General features: G+C 50.0%; 1 protein-coding gene across 1 annotated transcript in view; it reads left to right on the top strand.

The window, feature by feature from the left end:
* Positions 1–316: 316 nt before the first annotated feature.
* Positions 317–10,926, top strand: part of LOC146421111 (uncharacterized) — a 48,603-nt gene continuing 37,993 nt past the window's right edge. The window contains exons 1-3 of the mRNA XM_085047701.1: positions 317–992; positions 1,684–2,031; positions 2,897–3,199. Coding sequence (XP_084903827.1) covers positions 317–992; positions 1,684–2,031; positions 2,897–3,199 — 1,327 coding nt within the window. The remainder of the gene's footprint in view (positions 993–1,683; positions 2,032–2,896; positions 3,200–10,926) is intronic.

Consider the following 10,926-nt stretch of genomic DNA (forward strand, 5'->3'; position numbering starts at 1 on the left):
AAGACAAGAAATGATTCCTGAGGAAAGAGAAAGGCAAAGCCTCTTGTGGAGACACCAGCGTGAGCTGACTCCAGCTGGAAGCCATTCATCCCTTGGCTAAAGCAACATCCATCCTAGGGGCAGCAGTTCAGCTTTGATGAGCATGCTGACAAAACTGCTGCCCCTTGCTGACAGGCAGGGATGAGGAGAAAGAACATGCCAGCTGGCTGGGAAAGAGGCAAAAAGAATGTCTTCAAGTGTCTCCTCTTCATCCTTTCGGCAGGCAAGACAGAGCAATGTCCTTTCCTTCTGTCACCACAGGTGACCCGGGGATGAGATGCAGCGCGGGGAGAGAGGTCGCCACTGCTGCCAGCAGCCTCGCAAGGGGCTTTGCCCGCCCCGCCGAGCCCGGCCAGCGCCCCGGGAGCGAAACGGCCGCGCTGTGCCCGCGCTGTGCCTCTCTGGCTCGTGTCGCTCGTCGCTCGTCCCCGCCAAGTCCTGCCCGCGCCGCGGCCGTTGCGCTGAGGCGTTGTTGCCCCAGTCGGTGAGCGGCGCCGCCATGCAGCAGCCCCCTCTGCCCTCGGGGCTCAGCGCCCGCACCTTCCCCGCCAAGCTGTGGCACCTGGTGAACAGCCCCCGCGTCCGCTCCGTGCGCTGGGACAGCCTGGCCCGGGGGCTGCTCGTCGAGCGCTCGCTCTTCGAGCGGGAGCTGCTCAGCCCGGCCGGCGCCCGCGGGCTGGGCGGCGAGGGGGCGGCGGCGGCCCCGGGCACCTTCAAAGCCACGCACTTCAGCAGCTTCGTGCGACAGCTCCACCTGTACGGCTTCCACAAGGTGGCGAGCGAGGGCGGCAGCTGGCTCCACTTCAGGAATCCAATCTTTCGCCGCGACCGCCCCGACCTCCTGCTCCGCATCGAGCGCCGGAGCAAGGCCAGCCGAGGAGGTGCGCCAAGGAGGTGCAGCAAGGAGGTGCGCAGCCGCCAGCGCAGCCGCTTGCAGCAGCTCCGCGGGGCCGGTAAGCCGGGCTGGCAGCGAGGGTGGCGCGGGCTTTGGCCGTGGGCACTGCCCGTGCTGGGGCTGCTCAGCGCAGCTGCCCGGCTGGCCCAGGGGCTGTCTGTGCTTGGGCAAGGCAGCCGTGCCGTGTCCTGCCGTGCCGTGCCGTGCCGTGCCGTGCCGTGCCGTGCCGTGCCGTGCCCCCCGGGCTGCCGGGGGCTGCGGGACAGTCCCGCCGGGGCTGCGCTCACAGCAGCCTGGCCCGCTCGGCCTGCAGCTGGCCCAGCCCCGCGCCGTGGCTGCCGCTGCTCCTTGCCCGGCCACGGGCACGCTTGGGGAGCTCTCCATGAGTGCGTGCGAGTGCCGAGGGCTCGATGGTGGCCAGGCCCAGCTGCAGGGAGCCTCCTGTCCCTTTGGAGCAGAGGGGGAAAGACCTGGCAGTTGGGATTCTGGCAGTTGCCTCCGGCCGAGGAACTGCCAGGGGGAAGTTTTCCCAGGTGGTTAAATGAATAGGCAAGAGCTAAACAGACAAGGAATTGGTTGTTGCAAAGTCCCAGAACATGTGGGAATTTTTTTCTTCCTCACCCTGCTTAGGAGGATCTGAGCTTTCGCTTTGATGTAAAAAGCACAGTTGCTGCCCAGGGAAACGAAGCCCAGGAGCAATAGTGACCCAATCTTCCCTGTGCTTCCTTTCTTCCCTCATTGCTACTCAGCTCCCTCATGCCAGGACCTCAGAGCTGCCTCACCTGAGGATGCAGAGCTGCCTCCAGGCCCTTCCAGGCGACAACATGCAGGCCCTGAAGACTCTGAGGCTTCCCCAGCACCTGCCAAGAAATTGGTTCCCACCTCTGGAGTTCTGGGGGATTTATCAGAGGAATCCATCAGATGCAAATTCCATCTCAAGCATCTCACCATTCCACTGGTCCGTATGGACCTAAAACACCACCCTGAGCTCATGGTTCGCCTGGTTCGCATTGACCATCCGAGCGTTTCCAGGGCCCTTCCAGAGAGCAGCAGCTGCACATCATCAGAGCAGCACCTGCCAGCCTACAGCCCATCAGGTAGGGAAAGAACTTCTACCCTTGATTTTCCAACAGCTCCTGCCAAGTGACTGTTTGAAGTATTTTTTGGCAGTGCTCTGTCATGGGTAGATGTCAAGTGAGAATCAGGTAGAAAAGTGTCAAGTTGACAAGGAAAAGTAACCTTGAATGCAAAAGAATTCTCCGTCTGCTTTTCCTGTCCTTTCTTCCAATTTGGTTTGTCTCCTGGGCATTTTCCACACAGCCTTTCTGCTGAGGTACAAGTGTAAGGCAAAAAATCTTGGCTGACAAGTGGTCAGTGTTAGGTGAGCTCCCCTCTGTCTTTGAATGAAGCCAAACTGGGACAGTGATAGAATATCACAGATTTTTAAGGCTGTGTGTTGTGCCCATCAGGCCATGCCATTTCAACGAGCTCTGTGTGCCCCAGAACAGTTGCACCTGCAGAATATGGCCTGAGCCACAAGGTTGCTTTTTAGCATAAAAATCACAGTTGAATTTCGGTGTTTGCCTGAAGATCTGGTCTTGGCCAGGGTGAATCCACTCTTTGGATGAGATGTGAAACTCATCTGTTGGGATGAGAAACTCAAGCAGCCAACTCCAAAAGCTAATGGGCATGTAGGAAAGGTTGTGATGATGAAGTTTTTGTGTCCCTTTGGAGCAGAGGGGAAAAGACCTGGTTGTTGGGTTTCTTGACTGTCCCTGCCAAGGAACTGCCAGGGGACAGTTTTCCCAGATGGTTAAATGAATAGGTGAGACCCAAATAGACAGGAAATTTGTTGTTGCAAAGCCCCAGAACAGGTGGAGATTTTTCTCTTCCGAGGCCTACTTGGGAAGATCAAAGTTTTTCTCTTTGCTTTCCCTTTCTTCTTCCCTCATTGCTACTTAGCTCCCTCATGCCAAGACCTCAGTGCTGCCTCACCTGAGGATGCAGAGCTGCCTCCAGGCCCTTCCAGCACAAGTGCAGCTGATCAAGACTCTGAGGCTTCCCCAGAGCCTCCCAAGAAAGTGTTTGCCACCTCTGGAGTTCTTGGAGATTCATTGGAGGAACCAGTAGCAGGCAAATTTAAATGCCAGCATGAGCTCATCATTCCACCAATTGCCATAGACCATCTGAGCACTTCCAGGGCCCTTCCAGAGAGCAGCAGCTGCACATCTTCAGAGCAGCACCTGCCAGCCTACAGCCCATCAGGTAGGGAAAGAACTTCTACCCTTGCTTTTCCAACAGCTCCTGGCAAGATACCATTTGAAGTATTTTTCTGCAGTACTCTGTCATGGGTAGATGTCAAGTGAGAATCAGACAGAAATTGTCAAGTTGACCAGGAAGGGGGACCTTGAGAACAAAAACAATCTCTGTCTGGTTTTCCTGTCCTTCCTCCAGATTTGGAGGATTTTCTGGGGGTTTTCCAAACAGTCTCTCTGTAGGGGAGAAAGACTGAGGCAAAAAACATTTGCCCACAACTGCTCAGTGTCTGGTGAGCTCCCCTGTTTTCTTGAGTGAAGCCAAACTAGGACGCTGATAGGATATTGCAGAGTTTAAAGATGTTCTCTCCTGCAAAGAAGTTGATTACATTTCAATGAGCTCTGTGTGTCCCCAGAAGAGTTGCAGCTGCAGAATATGGCCTCAGCCACAAGGTTGCTTTTCTGCAATACAATCCCAGTTTAATTTTAGCCTGCATGTCTGCAGATCTGGGCTCTTCCAAGGGGGATCCACTTTCTGTGTTCATCAAAACTCCAAAGCAGCCAATTCCACAAGCTGATGGGGAGATGGAAAAGGCTGTGATAACAAAGTATTGGTGTGTGTGTGTAGATCAGTTTTACAGTCCATACTTTACCACACATATCCATCAATTAGAACAAATACTTTTTAAGAGAAAGAAATCAGTCTTCCAATCCCCTGGGAAGCTGGAATACATTTCAGGTTGCTGTGTGCTTCCTGTGGTGTTTGATCCAAGGCAGCAGTAGAGCTCTGTGTGCCAAGCTCTGTTCTGGAGCCTGACCCAAGTGTTTGGATTCTTGCAGCCACAGTGGGCAGTTCAGCCCCTGATGCTCCGACTGGCAGTGCTGGTTGTGCAGCATGGACAGCCTCCAGCTGGCCATGGAATGAGCCTGGGGAAGAGGAATTGCCACCACTGACTCTGGACCTGGTGCTTGAGACGCTGGAGGAGATGATTTCCCGCTCCCCACCTGAAAGGTCTCCCTTTGCTCAGGTAACTGCACTGGAAAGAGATGAAAAGGGCTGGACTGAGAGCTTTTGAAGGTTGTTGCATGGCTGAGAAGGAAAGGCTTCTTGAATTGAGCTGTGAATGGCCAGGGAAGGATTTGCTTGGTAAAGCAAGATTTGCAAAGGAAGAGGGAAGGAAAAGGGGGCTCATCCTTAGTGAGGACGAGAGGTGTTGGCCAAGTTTGGGTGCTCCTCTCTCCTTTTCCTGGGAAGAATCCCTAGTGCAGGGGCATCATTCCTGGTGATGCTTTTAGGTTCTAACAAGCTTAGCTTGATGTGAAACCTCAGCTGGGCAAACTGGCAAGTCTTGCTCTCCATGTTCCAGAGCTTTGTCATGTTCCTCTTGGACATCTCTGTGGGAAGAGATGTGTGTTCCCATCCAGTCCTGGCAAAGCTGCAGCCTGGATGAGGCTGTTGTGCTCAGGGCTGTGGAAGGAGGAGCACATCCCTGTGCCAGGAGCTGGCAGGACTCCTTCCTTAGTGCCCACGTCATGTGTTCAGTGTTGGCCCCACGTTCAACCTTGTCAGCTTTGGCAGCTTCTGGACTGGGTTTGAGAAGTCAATCTTCTCCACTGCCTTTGGGGGCCAGACCTCCTTGTTAGGAGCAAGAGATGAAAGTGAGTGAGCCCTGGAGCCTTTAGGGAGCAGATGTGTTGGTTCTGAGGCCCCGTGAGTTGTGAATTGGAGGGAAGGACAATGTTGGTGCTGCACATGAAATGGTTAAGGACTCCTTGAAGCCCAGGGGCTTCTTCTGTGTTGAAGTGCAGTTCAATCAGGGACCATTAGTCCTTGTGTTTGACAGATTCCCTCTTTGACTTAGGAATCCACTTTCTCTTAACTCTTGCCTCTTTCCAGTCTTGCCTGAAGTGTTCAGTGTCTGCATTGGCACAGGCATTTTTGTATATTATTACACAGCTTTTCCAAAGGATTCCTCTATTTCATATAATATGCAGACCCATTGCCTCCTCTAGATTTACTGTTGAGGAGAGGCAGATTCAAGGCAGAGAATGGGATTTTTTGGAATTGTCCATATTGTATTGCCAAGTGTGATGACATTTTGTCTTCTGTAAACTCACACATACCAGTTCTCAGAAACATTTTCTTCCTCAAGAGAAGGAAATACGGTGGGTTCTGAACTACTGTGTCCCTGCAGAAAACAGTGAGTGATCTTTGGGTTTTCTTTCTTTCTGGTTTTCTTTTAAGGGGAACCCTGGTGTTGCCCCTGAGTCTTCAGGAGGGGAGCCTGAGAACATGGCTGCAGCAGAGAGAGCTTTGCCTGGCACCGTGAGCCATGGGAACAGTTCCCTGGAGCCCGAGGAGCTTGGTAAGGAGAGAGCCCACATTGGTTGAGAGAGGTCTGAGATGGCTGCTGTGAGCCTGCCTGTGGCAGGAAGGGAGACCAGAGGAGTTGAGTTCTTGTCTGCAGGCTTGGTGCTTCCTGGTGCCTTGAGTTCCAGCAGGGCACTGGCACAGCCTCCCCGGTGGAGCCCTGCCCTCCACGCTTCTCTGGCGGCACTGACCCTGAGTCCTGTGGTGTGGCAAGAGAGCAGTGAATAAAGCTGACCTTCTGGCACTTGTGTCACCAAGCTGGCTGTCCCAGTTTCCAGCTGAAGTCCGTGGATAGGTTTGCTGCAGGGTGGCAGTGCTCTGGAGGCAGCGCTGAGTGACTCTTGAAACAACTGTGTAAAATGCCAGAAAAAGTCAGAGTAGAAGGCTGAGCTTTGTGTCTGAAAGCATTAAATCAATGTAGTACAGGTCTGCTGATGGCTATAGTGAGACACATTAAAAATACAAGCGGTAGAACCTCTGAGGCCAAACAAATCACAGAACACAAATGCAGTAGATAAAAGCAAAATTTAATTTCCTCAGATTAGCGAGAGCTAATAGGAGAGAGAGAGCACTTTGGATCTGCATTCTCAAGCAAGGCTGGTACAGCCTGCAGGCCTTGTAGGGAGCTCTTTCTCTGCCAGCTCTTCATCCCAGAGCTGCTGGTCGAGTTGGAGGAGCTGTTGCTCACTGCAGAGAGCACTTTTTAGATGCCAGGGACCAGTGCTAGTTTGTAACTCAGCTCACATCACCCTTCAGCTTCAGCCATTTCAGTGAGGACTGAGGTGTCTCTGTGAGCACAGAGAAAGACCAAAGCTGGGTTCTTTGTGTGAGCTGGGACTGTGTGTGTTTCAAGCTCTGGTGGGTGCCATTTTCACTGCGGGTGCTGTCTTTATTGGGATACTTGTGAAGTTTAGAAAACTTGGAAGGATCCCTCTTCTGTAAAGAGGAGGCCTCAAATTCCCATGTGAGAGTTTGCCTTTCAGGCAATCTTTTACTACAATTTTTGACAGAAGTACAATTCCTTCCAAAGGGAAACATGCCTGAAGGCCACATATTGACTCAGTTTTCCCTTTGCTTCACAGACATCCATCTGATCTACCTCGCCAGGAGGGCTGCCCTGCGTAGGACACGGAGACCAAGGGAGAGCCTGTGAAGATCAGACAGGTGGGATCCCTCTGTATATATTACATTTATAGATATTTACGGTTCCATTTTTGTGTCTATGGAGTTCTATGTCTAGATTTATAGGGTTGATACATGCTTGTAGTTACAAATCTGTATATTTCGATTTCTATCTATTTACATAGATATAAATTTAGAAGTGATTGTATTTATATATATGTAGTTAGATTTATAGATTTTCATAGATACATTTATGTGTATTTAGAGTAACCTTTATATATATATAGTTATATTTTGAAATGCACGTAGTTAGAGGTGTATGTTTATTTAGTTACATGAATGGATATTTGTGTAGGCATAGGCTGCATTTTAACCTCTTTCCCTGCTCTGCTTTCTTTTTCATCGCTTGCTTTTCCCCTTGTGTCCCCTCTGTCCCCTCTTCCCGTGCTGGGTCCGAGCTGGCGGCCGGCCCGGGCGGAGCAGCAGTTCCAGGTGTCCCCAGGTGTCCCTAGAGCAGTGAGAGCAGCTGGTGTCCCTGAGGAGCTGCTGAAGGACGGTGAGACTGAGGGGCTGAGGGGGCTGAGGAGAGGTGACACTGAAGGGACAGTGAGCTTGAGGTGCTGGTGGGGCTGAGGGGACTGTGGGGCTGAGGGGTGTGGGGGAGGAAAGGGGAATGGTGGAGCTGTGGGTTCAGGGTGAGCTGCAGGGGATGGTGGGGGCTGAGGGGACAGGGAAGTGGCACAAACTGAGGCGGGTGGCAGGTCTAAGGGGACTCGATGTGTCAGAATGGACTGTGGGGGTCTGAAGGAACTGGGGGGGCTGTGGGTTTGCTGAGGGGATGGCAGGGCTGAGGAGATGGAGGGAGCCAGCAGGGAGCACAGAGGGGTCCAGGACTGTGGCTCTGCCAGGCCATTCCACCAATTCCTGTGTGTACAATTTTGCCACAGCTTCCCTAAATGCCCCAAGAACATCGAGAGAGTGACAAGAACCATCAGGGAGAAGCTGAAGGGCACCAGCAAGAGCAGTGAACAGGGAGCTGCTGCTGCTGCCCCCCGAGAGCCTGGGTGAGGCCACAGGGCTGGTGAGGCAGGCTGGGGCTGAGGCTCAGCCTGCTTTTTCTTTCTCACCCTGCTGGGGAGGCTCTGAGATTTTCTCTTCCCTCACACAAGTGCAGCTGCTGCCCAGGGAAATATCCCGATATTGACTCAGTGTTCCCTTTGCTTCCCAGATGTTCATCTGCTGTCCCTGTCCAGGAGGGCTGCGCTGCACGGGAGGAAGAGACAGAGGGAGAACGTGTGGAGATTGGGCTTCTGAAATCCCTTCAGGATATATTTATAGATTTATATAATTATATATGGATATTTAGATAGGTAGATTGATGTTTGTATAGTTAGATTTCTATTTCTATTTATTTACATCTGGTTTTATTTTTATGTTTGTGCTAGATTTTCATAATATAATATAATATAACATAATATAATATATAAATATAATATAATATATCTATGATGTAATAAATTATTTTTGTTAAACTTAAATTGATATTTGTATATTAATTCTTAGTGTGGTTGCAGCAATTTGTAATAAATCTAATTTTTTAATGTATGTTGATTTTTGTGTACTTACATATCAGAAGTGCAAGTGTAACAATCTTCAATAAATTTAATTTTTAAACTGAAATAAGCATGAAGTTGTGTTTTTCCAAGCAATAAGCAAATGTAAACATAGTATTGCTGGAGGATTTTGGCAGTGAGTGAAGGGGACTGGGGGAAATTCTCCAGCCATGCCCAGCAGCTCCCCAGTCTCAGTCAGGCTGGCAGTGAAACCGCAGATTTGGGATGGCAGCAGAGCCACACGCTGGGGAATAACTCGCTGCAAAGGCCTGCTGAGCAAACGGGACTCCACTGAGCGGAGAGCTCCAAGCAGGAGCCACCCGGGGAGGAGAAATCATTCACAATGAAACACAGAGAGAAAATGTGGCAAAACAGATGTGAGGATACTCTGGGAGTCTGATAAAATGCTCTAAATCAGTGCTGTCTAGGTACATCTTCAGCAAAAATAATTTGTTAAAAATGAAACACCTTCCATGAAAGACAAATGACACTTTTCCCCTTCACTCACCCTCCTTTGGAAGTGCAGCATGTCCTTCTTCCTGAGAAGTTTTGCCCTTCAGCACCTCCCTCTCAGTAAATAAAAAGCTTAAGTACTACCACTTGTCACCATGAATGAAAACAGCCCTGCCCTGGTGACAGCGTTTGCAAAGTCTTCCCTCCTCCTGTCCCCACATCTCACAAACAGAACCATCCCCTTCCTGCCCAAACTGAGCTGAGGTGAGTGAGGGCTTCAGGAACTCAGGAGGCTGCAATACCATCACACATAGGAAGGTTTTGCAAATTTGAAATTAATGAATTTAAAGGGTTTGATGGTGATTTATTTGATTTAGACATTTTAATATAAGTGTACTGAAGTAGGAGTTGGCAATAATTTTTGAGCCTATACTATAATTATAGAAAGCACTCCCAAATGAAGTGAAGTAATATCTATTCTTCTCATGTTTGCACAGATATTTGAGTTGTCTACCACTTATTCCAATATAACTGATATTATTCCAAATCTTTTTTAGCGTTTATCTACAATGTCCCGCAATCTTTTAGTTTGAACCTTATCTGCTCTTTGAGACCAAAATATATAAACCTTCTGATCAACAACAAAAAACCCAACAAATCCACAAACAAATTATAGACAACATGATACTGATACAGAGGGTGTGGGCCTGCTGCTCTGGGCAGAGGGACCTACCACCATCCCCACTCCTGTTCTGGCTCCTCCTGGGACTGGTCCAACCCTGCAGACACAGCCACAATTTGGGGGTGCCTGTGACCCCTGGGGTGGGCAGCCTATGTTGTGGCAGCTTCTTCCTCCTCCATTGAGACTGCAGGGCTGCTGGCTGGAGTCCCCATCCAAGGCAAGGAGCTGCTGGAGCTGCTGGAGCTGCTGCTGGCTGCTGGGCTGTCATCCTCATCCACAGCAGTGTGGGAGCACAGAAGCCTCTGGGCCTCCTCTCTGCACTGCCTCACAATGATGTCAGTGGTGCCCTGGACCAGTGGCACTGTGTGTTCCTCCAGGATGTCCTGCAGGCTCTGGGTCATGATCTCCTGGTCTGGCCCATACATACAGAGAGTGTGCAGGATGCAGCTCTGTGAGATCTCTGCAAGCCACCACTGCTCCCCGTAGATGGTCTCCATCCTGCTGCACAGCCAAGTCTGCACAGGGTCCAGGAGATCCTTTGTTGACAGAAAAGTTGTGCTCAGACCTGAGGCAGGACACTGCTGACAGCTCGGGCTGGTGTCTGCTGAGGAGAAGAGGGATGGGGTGGCACAGGGGGATGGGGGCTGTTCCCTGCTGGAGCAGGAAAAGTCAGTTTTATGCTGGAACAGAGAAGTTCTGTCCCTGGAAATCAGGGCGATGTGTGGAGGGTTTTACACCAGGTTTGCACCTGTGTTGATGCTAAAGAAATACATAAAGTCCCAATGTACACCTAAGGTTTGCACAGCAGACTTTAGGCTGGCAGCTGAGGGAGCATAAATTAAATGGTCTTTCCAACCCAAAACCCTGATGAGAAATGTTGTTTCTTCTGCTCTCATTCGTTATTATAGCATAACAACCTATTTGATGAGATTTTGGAATTGCAGCTCCAAATTGTGGCCAGATTAAGTCAAGTAAGTCTTTGTTGTGCATTTGGAATTGTGGAGGTCATGATCAGTGCAGCTGCTTCTGATAAACCAAAACAACTCTTTCAAGGTACTTCGTAAGGAAAATATTTTTTCTTTTTCACTCTTCACTTCAAAGCCTCCTCCAGGATGTACAGCAAACAGGTCATTTAGTTTATCTTTTCACAATAACAGAGAACTTCCCCTTCAATCAGCCTGAATTGCACAATTCTCATCTGTATTAAGGAATTTCATTTTGTCTCTGCTGTAAAGAAGAGATTTCTATGCAGCAGGGCTGACAAAGAACAAACCCGAATTAGAAAGAGTGGTATTTGTTCGAGCTCCCATTACTCATCACACACTTTAAACAACCCATACCATCAAGCCCAAAGCTAATATGGCTCCTTGTTAAATATTTCTGATGGGTTACACATCCTTGTGTGAAGAAGGAATTAGGATTTAAAGCTGCTATTTATGCTTATAGAAGCATTGTGTATGAACATTGCATATTCAAACTGCAAAACAAATGTAACC

The sequence above is a fragment of the Lichenostomus cassidix genome, unplaced genomic scaffold (genome assembly GCF_008360975.1).
Source record: "Lichenostomus cassidix isolate B80296 unplaced genomic scaffold, HeHo_3.0 HiC_scaffold_43, whole genome shotgun sequence".
In the NCBI taxonomy this organism is placed as follows: domain Eukaryota; kingdom Metazoa; phylum Chordata; class Aves; order Passeriformes; family Meliphagidae; genus Lichenostomus; species Lichenostomus cassidix.